At 40.2% G+C, this 17,653-nt stretch overlaps 1 protein-coding gene across 1 annotated transcript; it reads left to right on the forward strand.

Annotated features, from left to right (window-relative positions):
• The first annotated feature begins 1,151 nt into the window (after positions 1–1,151).
• Positions 1,152–17,226, forward strand: LOC143492414 (butyrophilin subfamily 1 member A1-like). Its single transcript, XM_076991096.1, has 5 exons — positions 1,152–1,161; positions 1,451–1,810; positions 9,723–9,851; positions 10,046–10,195; positions 16,694–17,226. Exons 1-5 carry the CDS (start codon positions 1,152–1,154, stop codon positions 17,224–17,226), a joined length of 1,182 nt encoding a protein of 393 aa, XP_076847211.1.
• Positions 17,227–17,653: the final 427 nt, after the last annotated feature.

Raw genomic sequence — 17,653 nt, forward strand, 5'->3', positions numbered from 1 at the left:
AGGAGGCCACAACCTCATCAGCTTCGTCCGAGGTGGGGGGGAACCACACAACAACAAGAGAAATATTAGGCCTTTTTCTCCCGAGTACGAGTGGAACATGAGAGTAGACCTTGACTGGCAGCTGCACTTCCCGGTCAATATCACTGCTACAGCTCTTCAACCTGACATGGTGGTATGGTCCACCAAGGCAGGAGCGGTTCTCCTTATCGAGCTCACAATATCAACAGGAGGGAATGGAGCTGCCTACAAGCGCCAGAACGCACTTGAGTTCGTTGCTGAGTGCCTGGAGGTTGTCTGGAAGACAACCGTCTATCCATTGGAGGCTGGACGCCATGGCTATTAGGGGCGGTCAACAATACGCCAGATGAGGGATGTAGGGGTGACTGGAGGGAACCTTAAGAAGGCAACAAAAGAGCCAGTGGAAGAGACTGAAATGGGGAGTTTTTGGCTCTGGCTGAGGAGGAGAGATAAGTGCTGGGAAGACCAACTAACCCTGACAATATGCGCAGAGGGAAACACCTATCGAAGGCCTGTGGGCACCAGAGGAGATGCGACTGGCACCAGTGCTTAGCAGGATCTCCATCTTCCTGTAGTTTCACTGAAAATAGATTTATTCTATTACATGTTTTTTTTTTTGTACATCTTAAACACATATTGTAATTTCACTGTTGAAGTGGTGATTGTGGTCATGCCAACCTGCCGCTGCGTTCGGGACACGTTTCCGCATGTGAGTGGATGTCTTCCTCCATTTTGTTTCATTTTTTACATTTTTATCTTATTGAGCCCATATGTGTTTATTGGAGTTTTAAAGGAAGGATCTCTGCCTGCTAGGTAAAACAAGAAGGATGTATATCTTAAAATATGCAGAACCTATACAAGATTTGCTTTAATGTTTTCATTATGACAGTCATATGAAATGTGGTTTGCCACAATGTTAATATTCAACATACTAACAGCATTATGAGTTCCTTATTGACCGTTCAGACTGGAGTTCTCAGTGTGGATCTCTGGTTTTCTCCTTCACTGGGATTAATCTGTAACCAGCATATATGATGACAGTGTTGTAAACACTGTCATAATATGAGACATCTCCTTTAGAAATAGACATTTTTGATCCCAAAACTAAATATGGAATAGCCTGAACTTAGACCATGGACACAGGTGAGTCTGAAGTGCCTGGTATGCACCTTCACCATTAGCATAGATATCAGTATTACTCTAGACCAAAAGCAAAATCAATATCTATTGAATATAAATCTAATAAACAAGGTTTACTGTTTTGTATTACCAGTGATGCTGTTTTTCTTGTTTATGGTTCATCTCTTGAGTTGTGCAGGTAAACCACTTTACCATCATCAGATGTCTAATTCTAATTAGATATCTAATTCTAATCTGACATGTTTGGATTTAAAATGAAATGTAAACATAATTCAGAAACGTTCTCTTTCAGATTGTCAGACATACCCATTATCTGTGTGGGTTCCTGATGGGTTCATATCAGCACAGTTAGGATCCTCTGTTGTCCTGCCATGTACAATCTCACCTTCAGTGGACTGTAAGAGCTATGAAGTACGCTGGTACAGACCTGATAAATACAACAACCCAGTTCTGCTCTACAAGGATCTAAAGGTCCAGGAGAACACTGGAGATGTTCAGTACAAGAACAGAGTGTCTCTGGTAGGAGAACTGGAGAAGGGGAACGTCTCTCTCCAACTGGAGAACCTCACACTAGCAGACAGAGGACAATACGTGTGCTTTGTTAAAAGTAGTGAGTGGTATGATATGGCCACTATGATCTTGAATATTACAAGTAAGAAATTTACATTGTCATTATATGTAGACTTCATGATTATTGTTCAAAGTAATTGTCAATATTATAATATTACACCAAATATGTGTATTATAGCAATGGAGCAAAGTTATGAATTATTAATAATTCATAGTGAATCAGTCCTGCACACCGGGTTATAGGAATTTGAGCCCATTCCTCGGTACAGAACAACTTCAGTTCTGGGATGTTGGTGGGTTTCCTCACATTAACTGCTCCTGTCAGGTCCTTCAACAACATTTAGATGAGATTAAGGTCAGGACTTAGACTTGGCTATTCCATAACATTTATTTTATTAGGGTTCACACACACATAGTGTGGGAACCCTATTGTAATTGTTAGCGTTTTTTAGGGTTCACACACACATAGTGTGGGAACCCTATTGTAATTGTTAGCGTTTTTCTTATTATTATTATTATTCTTTTGCCCATTTTGCTGTCTATAAATGATACTGCAGCCTAAACCGTAAGGCCTAGACACACCAAACTTGCCAAACTTGTTCTCTAGGTCAAAAGGACCACACTCACTTATAGGGACCCACATCGGCCTGATGGTGGCGCTATAGCACACTATGTGACATTTTGGCCCATATCTCCCATACCATAAGTCATAGAAACAAAATTCCACTTCCTATGCATTCCTTGGCTCAATTCAATAGGACATTTCATATACAACTATGAAGCTCCGCCTACTTAGATTTTTTGCTAATTTGCATAATATGCAAAACCTACTTTTGCCTACTACTCCTTGGTTTTTCATCTGATCACCACAATCTTGGTATCAAACTACTCAGAAGAATCTCATTATCAAAACCTATCGCCAACATTGTGACATTTCCATACAGCCTGGCTGTCACATGTCAATCAATAGCTCTGAGGCGTGGCCAAATTTACTTCAGCAGCTATATCTCAACAATGCTTTGACCAATCTTCATGAAAATTTATCAGTTGTTAGGACACATGACTCGGAGGTCAATGGTCAAAGCAGGCCACGATTGTCCAATAGGGGGCGCTATAACATGGGAAAAACTGTTTCTCAGAAACCATTAGTCACATCAAGCCAAAACTTTACAGGCATCATCATGGGGTCAAGTGGTATCAAGACACACAATGATGACCTCATCACTCAAAAAACATGGCCGCCATAAGCCAATTAATTTTAATTTTAATTAATTGGCCATTTGACCTACTTACCATAGGTACATACACATGAAACTGACATGGTATGTTCATGTACACACCCTCTAAGACATACCCATGTTGGAAGGGAATTGCACCACTAGGTGGCGCTATACTAGAAAATCCAGAATTTCTCCTACATATTTTCACTTATCAAGTAATGCTTGCACTCATATGATTGTATGCAGAATTCCTAGCAACTTTGTAATTACATGTGCTTTGCAAAAATGTACCACTTTTTCACTATTATCAAATATATATAACTTGCCATTTTCATACTAGTCCTAGCATTTTAACTCCATCACCTTAAATCACACCTTGTAATACTCAGCAGACTCTGAAATGCTAAGATTAGCGAAAAAATCCTAAGTTTTTGACAAATTAATATTTTTCATATGCATCACAATGCTACCATCATAACACATCAAATTCCCAGTTCAATAACTACGCCATAGTATGTCTGATTGTTATGGAAATTGAAATCCACATTCACATGACCATTGTGGTGCGATGTGCCAATTTTGAGCCAAATCCGTCCACAAACAGCTCTACAGTGAATATTTTCATTTTCCATACAAAGCAGTGGAGGGAGGCATACACAGCTGCTAAGCCACACACGCACGTGCCTTTCTCACACACTCTGCCCCCCCCTCCTCCACTCCCCTCACACTCCCCCATGCTTCCAACACTTTACAACCCATGGGCTCTACCTCCCCCCCCCTCTCTTTTACATGCACTTACAAAAACACAGGCCTCTGTAGCTTTCACACTGCCCTTGCCATACCTACCCATTTCTCTATGAGTAACCCAGATACAAACACACAAACTGACGTTTAGCTTCTGTTTTTGAAAACACACTCTCTCTCTCTCTCTCACACACACACACACACACACACACACACACACACACACACACACACACACACACACACACACACACACCTACTTATAGGTTTAACATACACACTGCCCTAGCCATGTATACCCATTACTCTTTGACTAAAACACACACACACACACACACACACACACACACACACACACACACACACACACACACACACACACACACACTTCTACCTAAATGTATGTATAGTTTGTATGCATATTTATAGTATATGTATAGTATATGTCAGTCATGCCAGCAATGTCAGTCGTATCAGTCATATCAGGCATGCCATGCCAGTCATTTCAGTCCAGTCATATCAGTCATGTCAGTCATATAAGTCAAATAATCAAATCATTACAGTCATGCCAGTTATGTCAGTCAAATCAGTCATGTTAGTCCACATTCATACTTTGAATACACGGACAGTCATGTTAGGCATGCAAGGTGTGCAAGGAGTGAATTAACAAAGCATAGTCTCTGGCTCCCTCAATCTCTCTCTGTCGGTAATATACAGGCCCAATTATGTATAGACACATGCAGGCCTTCCTATACTGTTCACATAGATGCAGCCCTAGCCAGATGTGCTATTTCTGTGTCTCATTTTCTGACACAAGCAGATGTCAGTCATGTCAGTCCAGTCATGTCAGACATAAGTCGTGTCAGTCATATCAGTCATGTCATGCCAGTCATGTCACTCATATCAGTCATGCTAGTCATGTCACTCATTCCAGTCATGCCAGTTGTCAGTCATATCAGTCATGTTATTTTTGTTCATCATGCCAGTGAAGTCATTCCAGTCATATCAGTTATGTCAGTCATGCCAGTCATGTCAGTCATGTTATGGCAGGCTTTGCAGACTACGTTCATACTTTGAATACACGGACAGTCATGTTAGGCGTGCAAGGAGTGAATTAACAAAGCATAGTCTCTGGCTCCCTGAATCTCTGTCGGTAATATACAGGCCCAATCATGTATAGACACCTGCAGGCCTTCCTATATTGTTCACATAGATGCAGCCCTAGCCAGATGTGCTATTTCTGTGTCTCCCTTTCTGACACACGCAGATGTCATCACAAACTATCTGTAGAGTACACACTGGCCAAACCCAAACAGCTTCTTTTCACTTTTATTTTCCAATATCTTTCACACTGTAGGGCCTAGAAACAAAATTCTACTTCTATTGTATTCCTTGGCTCAAGCCAAGATGTACTGCTTACATCAAAAAACATACAAACACACATACACACAATGCTAATCACAGCATGTGATTTACTTCTGATCTGAATCATTTTGCCAATTTTTTGGGCTTTTTTGAATTTTCGTGTGTGAACCCGCAATTGCCGCTTGCGGCTATATTTCTTATTATTATTCTTCTTCCCATTTTGCTGTCTATAAATGATACTGCAGCCTAAACCGTAAGGCCTAGACACACCAAACTTGCCAAACTTGTTCTCTAGGTCAAAAGGACCACACACACTTATAGGGACCCACATCGGCCTGATGGTGGCGCTATAGCACACTATGTGACTTTTTGGCCCATATCTCCCATACCATAAGTCATAGAAACAAAATTCCACTTCCTATGCATTCCTTGGCTCAATTCAATAGGACATTTCATATACAACTATGAAGCTCCGCCTACTTAGATTTTTTGCTAATTTGCATAATATGCAAAACCTACTTTTGCCTACTACTCCTTGGTTTTTCGTCTGATCACCACAGTCTTGGTATCAAACTACTCAGAAGAATCTCATTATCAAAACCCATCGCCAACATTGTGACATTTCCATACAGCCTGGCTGTCACATGTCAATCAATAGCTCTGAGGCGTGGCCAAATTTACTTCAGCAGCTATATCTCAGCAATGCTTTGACCAATCTTCATGAAAATATATCAGTTGTTAGGACACATGACTCAGAGGTCACAGGTCAAAGCAGGCCACGATTGTCCAATAGGGGGCGCTATAACATGGGAAAAACTGTTTCTCAGAAACCATTAGTCACATCAAACCAAAACTTTACAGGCATCATCATGGGGTCAAGTGGTATCAAGACACACAATGATGACCTCATCACTCAAAAAACATGGCCGCCATAAGCCAATTAATTTTAATTTTAATTAATTGGCCATTTGACCTACTTACAATAGGTACATACACATGAAACTGACATGGTATGTTCATGTACACACCCTCTAAGACATACCCATGTTGGAAGGGAATTGCACCACTAGGTGGCGCTATACTAAAAAATCCTGAATTTCTCCTAGATATTTTCACTTATCAAGAAATGCTTGCACTCATATGATTGTATGCAGAATTCCTAGCAACTTTCTAATTACATGTGCTTTGCAAAAATGTACCACTTTTTCACTATTATCAAATATATATAACTTGCCATTTTCATACTAGTCCTAGCATTTTAACTCCATCACCTTAAATCACACCTTGTAATACTCAGCAGACTCTGAAATGCTAAGATTAGCGAAAAAATCCTAAGGTTTTGACAAATTAATATTTTTCATATGCATCACAATGCTACCATCATAACACATCAAATTCACAGTTCAATAACTACGCCATAGTATGTCTGATTGTTATGAAAATTGACATCCACATTCACATGACCAGTGTGGTCCTATGTGCCAATTTTGAGCCAAATCCGTCCACAAACAGCTCTACAGTGAATATTTTCATTTTCCATACTCAGCAGTGCAGGGAGAAGTAGAGACACACGCAGGTGCCTTTCTCACACACGCTGCCCCCCCCTCCTCCACTCCCCTCACACTCCCCCATGCTTCCAACACTTTATAACCCATGGGCTCTACCTCCCCCCCCTCTCTTTCACATGCACTTACAAAAACACAGGCCTCTGTAGCTTTCACACTGCCCTTGCCATACCTACCCATTTCTCTATGAGTAACCCAGATACAAACACACAAACTGACGTTTAGCTTCTGTTTTTGAAAACACACTCTCTCTCTCTCTCTCTCTCTCTCTCTCTCTCTCACACACACACACACACACACACACACACCTACTTATAGGTTTAACATACACACTGCCCTAGCCATGTATACCCATTACTCTTTGACTAAAACACACACACACACACACACACACACACACACACACACACACACACACACTTAACTTTTTTCTCCATACACATTCACACACAGGACTACAATTATGCTTCATATACACAGTTCTCTAGCCATTTCCAACACACTAACTGATGTTTAGCTTATTTTTGTCATCCAAAGACACACTAAGATAATCTCAGCAAGTGATTTAGATCTATTATCTGAATTGTTTTGCCATTACAATGTTTTGTGACCTTTTGGGCCTTGGTGACTCATAAGCCAGTTAAATGGACACTGATACTTCAGAGCACGCTACATGTATTCAAATCCAAGGTTAATTATTTACTCTAAACAATGCTCATATCCTATATGGCCCATGGGCCCCTGCATATCTTCTTGAGATTCAAGACAATTGACAATGGCTGACTTTATTTGCTTAATCTGATTAATGTCAGAACATACACTACCACACACACACACACACACACACACACACACACACACACACACACACACACACACACTTCTACCTAAATGTATGTATAGTTTGTATGCATATTTATAGTATATGTATAGTATATGTCAGTCGTGCCAGCAATGTCAGTCGTATCAGTCATATCAGGCATGCCATGCCAGTCATGTCAGTTATATCAGTCATGTCAGTCATGCCAGTCATGTCAGTCGTGTTCTGCCAGTCATGTAAGTGGTGTCATGCCAATCATTTCAGTCCAGTCATATCAGTCATGTCAGTTCACATTCATACTTTGAATACACGGACAGTCATGTTATGCGTGCTAGGTGTGCAAGGAGTGAATTAACAAAGCATAGTCTCTGGCTCCCTCAATCTCTCTCCGTTGGTAATATACAGGCCCAATCATGTATAGACACAAGCAGGCCTTCCTATATTGTTCACATAGATGCAACCCTAGCCAGATGAGCTATTTCTGTGTCTCCTTTTCTGACACACGCAGATGTCAGTCATGTCAGTCCAGTCATGTCAGACATAAGTCATGTCAGTCATATCAGTCATGTCATGCCAGTCATGTCACTCATATCAGTCATGTCATTACAGTCATGCTAGTCATGTCACTCATTCCAGTCATGCCAGTTGTCAGTCATATCAGTCATGTTATGTTTGTTCATCATGCCAGTGAAGTCATTCCATCATGCCAGTTATATCAGTTATGTCAGCATGTGATTTACTTCTGATCTGAATCATTTTGCCTATTTTTTGGACTTTTTTGCCTTTTCGTGTGTGAACCCGCAATTGCCGCTTGCGGCTATATTTCTTCTATAACTATTCGACTTGTGTGCTTAGGGTCATCTTCTTACTGCATGATTCTCCTTTTCGTGAGATTCAGTTCCTGGACAGACATTCCTGACATTTTCCTTTAGAATTCTGTGATAATTCAGAATTCATTCCATCACTGATGGCAAACCGTCCTGGCCCAGATGCAGCCCCACAGGGCCAAACCATGATACTACCACCACCATGTTTCACATATGGGATAAGGTTCTTATGCAGGAATGCAATGATTTCCTTTCCACAAAACATTCTTCCAATAGCACTCTGGCTTGTCCATGTGCTGCAAATGAGCAGCAAAGTTCTTTTGCAGATTAGTGGCTTCCTCCTTGCAACCGTGCCATGCACCGCACTTTAATTCAGTATTCTCCTGATGGTGCACTCGTGAACATTAACATAAGCCAATGTGAGAGAAGCCTTCAGTTGCTTAGAAAATCCCCTTCATGATCTCACTGTCTACTGCACACCTTGTTCTTGGAGTGATTCTTGTTGGTCAGCCAGTCCTGGGGAGGGTAACAATGATCTTGAATGTCCTCCATTTGTACACAATCTGTCTGACTGTGAATTGGTGGAGTCCAAACTCTTTAAAGATGGTTATGTAACCTTTTGTAATCCAGCCTGATGACCATCAACACTTCTGTTTTCTGAGGTCCTCAGAAACCTCATTTGTTCACACCAAGATACACTTCCACAAACATGTGTTGTGAAGAGCAGTCTTTGATAGATCCCTGTACTTGAAATAAAACAAGGTGCCTACTTACACCTGATTGCCATTTCACTGATTGAAAACACCTGACTCTAAATTCACCTTCAAATTAACTTCTAATCCTGGAGGTTCACATACTTTTGCCACTCACAAATATGTTATATTGGATAATGTTCCTTAGTAAATCACCAAGTATAATATTTTTGACTCATTTGATTAACTGGGTTCTCTTTATCTAATATATTTATCTTTATCTGATGATGTTTAGATCATATTTAATCTAAAGGGTTCACAAACTTTCAAACACCACTGTAGGCTGGTTATATGCCAGAGGCTGGATGCTACTATGGCTCCAAAATTCTTCATGAGGATAATGATCATCAACTGGTTAGAATCTTGTCAAACTTGGTGTTCCTGGGTCTTGAAGAGCTGCCTCCTCTCAGACGGGTTAGGATCCAGTATCTATCTTAGAATACGGAGTTACAAGGATGAAAAGATTGCTGTTCTTGGCTATAGATCTGTCCTGGACCTTCAAAGGTGGTTAGGAATGTGCCAGGAGATAAAGGGTATTCTCCACTATAGTATATATGTGTATATGTGTATATCCTGATCCAGACACAGATTTTAAACATTATTCATTTATTCAATGTGAAGATTTTAAACAATGTTCATTTATTGAATGTGAGATCATGATCGACCCCTCCCCCACCCTTATCCTCTCCTCTGTCCTGTAGTGATTGGCTCTCATCCTCTCCTCTCATTGGCTGATGCTGGAGATCAGGTGAATGTCACCTGTGTGTCAGATGGATGGTCAACAAAGCCCAAACTCACCTGGAGAGACAGAGGAGGAAGAGAACTCAACAGTGTTGAACATTATAAAACAGGTTTATAATTAACACATATAAAAGCTGAAATCACATACACCTGTGTGTACTATCTAATTATATTCAGCTGATAATATATTTATAACATCCCCTTCTCTCTCTCTCTCTCTCTCTCTCTCTCTCTCTCTCTCTCTCTGTCTCTCTCTCTCTCTCTCTCTCTCTGTCACATTAAGACTCTGAAGGTCTGGTGAGTGTGAGTTCCTGGGTACTTTTCTCTCCCTCTGGGTCAGACTGGATCTCCTGTTCTGTGGGTTTCTCTGAGCAGGAGATGAAGGAGATCAGAGTGGTACCAGTAATCAAGAACTCATCACTGTCAGAACCAGGTACACAATCACTCAGCTACAGTGATCTGTTACTTTGACTACAGTGTGAACAAGATAAACCACAGATAACATATTTAACACTCTCTACACATGACCTCTCAGTATTTATTACTGAATATTACTAAATGGTCCTTCATTTATGTTCTGTAGCGTGGAGAGCCTTCATCATTACTCTGGTCTTCACTTTACTGGCTTTCACCGCAATCACAGTTTACTGCATGATTAAAAGTAGGAAAAACATTAACTTTCACATTTTAAAAGTAAATGTGATCATATACTAGAGAGAATTCAAATATTTTATCTGTCACATGCTTATACTAAACTGATTTTGATTACAGTACCATGGAATTCAAAAACCAGTGTAATCCCTGGAGTTAAGTGAACCCTATCAAGTATCTTTTAAATAAACACACATACACACGTAAAAAGACAGAGATACATTTAGATAATCAGGTTGTGTCATTTTGTCCTATTGTTAAAGTTTTAATTTAATTTAGTTTAATTGTTTAAAGTTTAACATTTTAATATAATGTTCAGAATCATAAATGTTTTTTCTTCGTTTCTGGTCAACAGAAGGAGCAGTTCTACTCAGAGGTGAGACAATAGAATATCTTGTTTATCTCTAAACTTTACACAACACATCTAGAAGGTTAATGGCTGTTTACTTCTGTCCAGAGTCTTTGAGGCAATGATTTTACTATTATTTATGTTAAGAACTGAGATCTGAAACCCCAGGGGGAGATCATGGATCAGATGCCGTATCACAGCAAGGAATTGTGGGAACCATAAAGGGTCCATGTTTAAGTATGAGGACTGAATACGGGGTGGTTTGAAAGAGCTCATACAAACAATACTGAGGACATAACTTAGAGAACAAGACACACAGTGAGGACTCTGAAACTCTGACTGGTTTAAGTCTGCAGACCTCAAATGACTTTAGTAAACAACCACTTCACTAAATTATCAGCCAGCCTGAGAGGTTGGCACTGGTCTTGTTAATCACCCTTGATTATTGAATAGTTGTTCTGATGGCGTAGCAGAAAATCAAAGAAAGAAATATTCAAAATCATACCATTTTGTTCTAATTCTATACATTACCATCTTAAATATATATATATATTACTTTTTAAATCTTAAACAGCCAATTAGTGAACAGGGTTGTCCCATTATTCCTTGTTAACATTCAGAATTCCTCACACTGCTGGGAATGTTTTGTTAACGTATTGGACAGGTCTGATTCAAGGTGGCAAATATGTAATTTTTTTAAAAATAGGATTAAGTCTGCAGACCACGGACGTAATTTGGGGGGGGCAGGGGGGGGACACTTTTTCAAAAGCCAGTTTTGGTCCCCCCCAGTTTTTACGGTTAAGACCAAATATTTAAATAGCGACGAATCCATGTCCCCCCCACATTTTAACGGTTAAAAAACAAGCATTTAAATAGCGACGAATCTATCGCTTTCGTTCACCCCCCAGGGGGGAACACACCAGCACCCCCATTTGTGTCCCCCTCACCTATGAAATCAAAATTACATCTATGCTGCAGACCTATTTTAATAAATAACCACTTTACTAAACAACTATCCAGACTGACACTCCACCGTTGAACACAAGTTTCTCTTATAGAGGCTGGAACAGGTGCTGCTAATTACACCTGATTACTGATAATCTAAAAGAATCTTGCAAAGTATTTTTATGAGTGTACTGATGATCTAAACTGTGATCATCTTGTGATTACACATACACTGCTTTTCTGAATGTGCTTGTATATAATACTAAATGTGTGTATAATGCTTATTTTGACAGAAACGTCCCAACAGAAACCACTAACTACAGACAAGGCAACAAACACACAAGATCACTTTACAGGTAGATCCACTTACTGCAGTGAGGATCAGGCAAATCCCTGGCAGATTTGTAATGATTTTTATGATAACATAAAACAGGAGGTGTTCTGAAGGGATTGAGTTACAGTGCAGAGGGAGATGGGTACAGTGGTGTGTACAGTGGTGTGTATGTTGCTGTTGTAATGTGATGGTCCTTGTACAGTGATAGTGAGGTGGACACATGCACTGAGAAAAGGGAGATTTATTATAGGCAAATTCATATTCAAAGGTATTTAAAGGGTTCAGGGTCATATCAGGAAAACCATCAGAAACAGAGACGTAACTAACAAGTAAACTAGGGTGAGACATGGCAAAGACAAAAATATCCCTCTATGGCATGAATTTTTATTTTAGGAGGAAAACATTTTTTCATCCTAGTATTTGCTAGATTAGGGGTCCCTTATAATATATAAATAATAAAATTTGCCCCCCCACCCTCCTGCCCCCAGATTTTGGTTTGTTGCCTCAGGGCAACAAGATGCTATGAGGGTACTAAAACACCAAGGTTTTCTGTAATTTTCATATAAGTGTAATGAGGTACAAATAAGTATTAATCACATTAGAAGTTTTATTTCACAAATTCCACAAATGGTTTATCAATCAGTGGGTTAGAAATTTGCTGCAATGTGTGTTTGTGTTTCTGAATGTTTGTTCCTGTGGGGTACAAATTGAATCAATGTTTCACTTTTTTTGGAAAGCACAAAGCACTGCTGTACCCATTAACTGCTCCAGTTCTTTAGTAGTGAGGTTAAGGGTTTGTTGGTATCACACTGAATGGCATATACATGGGTTGGACAATTCAACTGAAACACCTTTCATTTTAGTGTGGGAGGTTTCATGGCTAAATTGGACCAGCCTGGTGGTCAACCTTCATTAATTGCACATTGCACGAGTAAGAGCAGTGAAGGTTCAATTAGCAGGGTAAGAGCACAGTTTTACTCAAAATATTGCAATGCATGTGCATCCAGTGGTTCAAACATTGTATCCTGAAGACAGTGCCATGTATCAGGATGACAATGCACCAATACACACAGCGAGACTGGTGAAAGATTGGTTTGATGAACATGAAGGTGAAGTTGAACATCTCACATGGCCTGCACAGTCACCAAATATTGTTGAGCCACTTTGGGGTGTTTTGGAGGAGCGAGTCAGGAAACGTTTTCTCCACCAGCATCATGTAGTGACCTGGCCACTAGAAGAATGGCTTAAAATCCCTCTGACCACTGTACAGGACGTGTATATGTAATTCCCAAGACGAATTGGCGCTGTATTGGCTGCAAAAGGAAGCTCTACACCAGGGGTACTCAAATAGAAATGATGACGGGCCACATTTTATTTTTTCAATCATTGAAGGGGCCGGTTACGGGGGGGATGCATTTGGGCGTCTGCTACGTGTTTGTTGTTGCCATAGAGGCAATCCCTGGCATCGTCTTGAGATCGCGGTGCGCGATTTCAAAATAAGAGCGGATAGCGCGATTGAAAAAAAAAAATTCCTTAAAAAAAAAAAAAAAAAACACTTTTCAAAACAGCTCGCGGGCCAGAAATAGATAGCCTGCGTGTGGTCCGCGGGCCGCTATTTGAGTATGGGGGATCTACACCATACTAATAGATTATTATGGTCTAAAACCAGGTGTTTCCAACCCCTGTAAATTTGACTGCTCTACAATAACTTCCAGAATGCCTTCAGAAAAAATATCTGGAAGTGTTGATATAGGGACACAATATTGTCTGATTTTGGAAGGCTGGCCTGCAAATTAGTGATGTTGGGACTGTGGTGTGTTCTCCACCGGGGTATGTGTGAAACACCTTCCTCTGATACATCATTATCATCTTCATTTTCATCTTCATCTGTTTTCAAAAGAAACCAGGAAGCATAAAATTACAATAGGTCATATATAACTGTCATAGCTCGCTGATGCGCGCGCGCGCACACACACACACACACACACACACACACATTCATAAACATTCACACACACACACATTACATACAGTATGTTCAGTATGACTGGACCATCATCATCCAAATTTTCCCCGTCACTGTCATCAATCTCACTGTCCTAAGGTATGACCCTAACTGAGGTATGACCCTAACATGTTCCTTACACCCATAACATGTTCTTGCATCCTTTTTTCCTGTGAGTAATAGTTGATAGGACAGCAAAAACAATGTTATGGAAATAAGTGTGAGTCCCTACACATCTCCATCCATGAACATGTCATTGTACAAACTAAAGTGGTCTAACTGCGCAATGTTGCCCTGAGGCAACAAATGAAAAACCTAAATTTTAGAATATAGATAAAGAGAAAAAGTGTCTTTAAAGTGATATTGATCTTACCTTTTGCTAGCAGTGTGTCCAAGCATGCTATGCTCCAAAAACGGAGTGCTCCACACCCAGGTGAAAGACACACCCACACCCAGATAAATTTTTATTGGTGCCAGACTTATCAGCTGATTTAAAATGTGATGTTTTACCGAAAAAAAATTTAAAGAGGCAGTGTGGGGGGAGAAATAGTGGTTTGTTGCCTGAGGGCTACACCATGCCATAGAGCAGACCTGGGCAAACTACGGCCCGCGGGGCACATCTGGCCCGTTGTGCGTCCCCGCGAGAGGCCAATCATAAATTTAACAAATATCTATGTCGTGCGTGCAATACAACTGTGACGCTTTTATTTTGAAAGTGCCATGTTTTTGTTAATTCCGTGTGGATGTATGTGCTTGTGTGTGAGCTGTGCAAGAAACACTGTAGGTGATCAGCGACAAGTTAAGCCAAAATTTATACTTTCGCGAGTGAACGTAGCGCGCGTCTCCACACCCCTCGCACGAACCTCCGCGAATGGCGGAACATTTACGTGACAAATTATAATTGTGAATTGTGTTCCAGGTTTGAAAAGTGCTGGAATGTTGGCTAAAGTATTTGAAAATGCTTAAAATTGTAACTGTATTTCGATTCACAACAAATAGCTGACTGAACAGGGGGTATTCCAGAAAGCAGATTCAGTGAAGAAACCGGGTAAGTAAACTCAGAGTTAACGAAAACTCAGGGTTTTCCGTTCCAGAAACCGAGCTTAGAGAGAACCTGAGTCAGCTGGGAAATATTGAAATGGACCTTGAAAGTGCCGTAGAAGTGCTTTAAAGCTAGGTTTAAGCCTGGTTTATACTTGGCGAAAATGACGTAATCGCGAGGGCCTCGCGCGCTGTTGATTCGCGAGGTCGTGCACCTCTCGAATTTTGTAACTTCGCGCGCACGCCGCGCCTCAGCGCGATGGATAAAGTCATGTTTGCAAGGTTCATACACCTTTACAAGGTGGAATTAAAGCATTTGTACGTCACTTTCAAGGTCCATTTCAATATTTCCCAGCACTTTAAACTTAATTAAGTTAATTATTTATACATATACTCGAAATGATTCAAAATAATTCGCTTTTTTATCACATTATTTAATGGTTGTTTAAAGTCTTCATGTTCTCTCATGTTTTGTCCTGGAATTACAAGAGGCTCGTATTTGTTAATGTAATACAAGAAAACCGTTCATTCAGATGGCTATTTGTTATGAAACGAAGTAGTTACAATTTCAAACATTTTCAAGTATTTAGCCTAAATTCCAGCACTTTTCAAATCTGAAACAAAAAGCAAAATTAAAATTGGTCAGGTAAATGTTCCTTCCATTGTTTTTGAGGGGTGTTTCTTTATACTAGCACACATCGTTTCGGAGAACACTACACAGAATGTGACGCGGCAAGTATAAACGCCTCCACTGTTTGCGGAAGTTCATGCGAGGTGGGCGGGGCCACCGTAATGACGTCATTTTCGTTTGTGTGGCCCTCTGACACAATTCAGGTTTCTCATGTGGCCCCTTGTAAAAATTTATTGCCCACCCCTGCCATAGAGGGATATAATAACAGATAGGCTAACCAAAACAATATACCAGGCTAAAAATACATACGAAAGCAATGAGAAACACGGCAGTAGAGAAACAAAAGAACATTTGGGGCTTATGTAGACAATAACAAGCAAAGCACACAACAAAACAGGGTAGAAATACATGGGATGATCACAGAGCTAAACGAGACATGCATGAGGCCAATAACGAAGGGCAGAGTTACAAACAACAAGGTGACAACTGAAATAATAACAAATTCACACAGAACATAAAAACAAGGACATGACTGACAGGTGGAGTTCATGTTCATAATATGTTATTATCAGGAATATAATGTGGATCTAAATTGTAATTCTGTAACTGTTAAACTGCCTCTACTACATTTAGAATTAAGTAAAGCTTTGTCAGTCTACCTCAATTTTACCTGTAAATTCTCACATTAACACCTCACGTTAACACCTCACATTAAAATCTCACATTATAACACCTAGATCTATAACACCTAGAGAAAGCACAGTGTGCAGGCTTCAATGGCTAACCAAACCCTTAGTACAAATACTACTACATTTACTAATACTAATAATAATGTCAATTTCAGACTGGTCCCAGATGATCTTGAGAAAAGGTAAATACACAAACCACAGACTTCTACAATCAGACACTGACAAAACTACTTCATGATTTAAACTGATGACAGTGAACTGATGACATGGTTTATCACTCTTTCAGTCAACCTTACGCTGGACTCTGAAACAGCCGCTGATTGTCTGAACGTGAATAAAGATGGCAAACAGGTTACCTGTACAGCAACAGAGGACAGAGAGACTCTGCCTGAACTTACTCATGTCTTCTGTAGAGAGAAATACAAGACCGGACAGCACTACTGGCAAATGAAAATGACTTTCATAAGAACTGTTCTAAACAGGACAGAGAAGTCAGACCCTGTGTCCTGGTATGCAGGAGTGACCAGTGTACCAGAGAAGAAGAGAATTCCTTTAACTCCAGAAAATGGCTTCTGGCTTCTCTGTTACAAGAAAGAGAAAGGTTACTATGTCTGTGGTAAAAATCAGACTCCTGTGTTAGTCAAAGACAGGTTCACAGAACTGGGAGTGTTTTTAGACTGTGAACAGCACACACTGTCATTTTTTGACTGTGATACACAGTCACACCTCTACACCTTCTACAACGTGGAATCAACACAACCCCTAATTGCAGTTATTGGTCCTGATCTACAACATAATTGTTCCTTCAAGCTGGACTAAAAATGAGTGCATTGTATTATTTTCTTAAATAAATCTCTTAGTACTTCAAGTTCATCCACATCAAATCTGACGTTGTTGAATTGGAGTAAAAGTGTAAGTATTTAATGATGTGTTACATCACTATGAACAGGACGTCTGGAGTAACAGGAAATTATTTTCATACATTTCAATAACTGATGCAGATCAGACAGCTGAACCTTCTACTGTGGGCTCAACAAACATCTAATGTTGAGTCTCTGTGATGGGCGGTGTGAGCAACTGAAAAGGAAGCGATCACGCCAAGTCTCAGGGAAAAAGGATGGTTTAATAGAAAGTGTGCAAACCTAAAATCTCCAAATTAAGGACATAATGACCAGCGGTCAACTGGTACAAAGACAAGACATATATAGGCAAACAAACGACCCTCAGGTGAGACGGATCACGGGCT

Source organism: Brachyhypopomus gauderio, chromosome 1 (assembly GCF_052324685.1).
Source record: "Brachyhypopomus gauderio isolate BG-103 chromosome 1, BGAUD_0.2, whole genome shotgun sequence".
Classification (NCBI taxonomy): domain Eukaryota; kingdom Metazoa; phylum Chordata; class Actinopteri; order Gymnotiformes; family Hypopomidae; genus Brachyhypopomus; species Brachyhypopomus gauderio.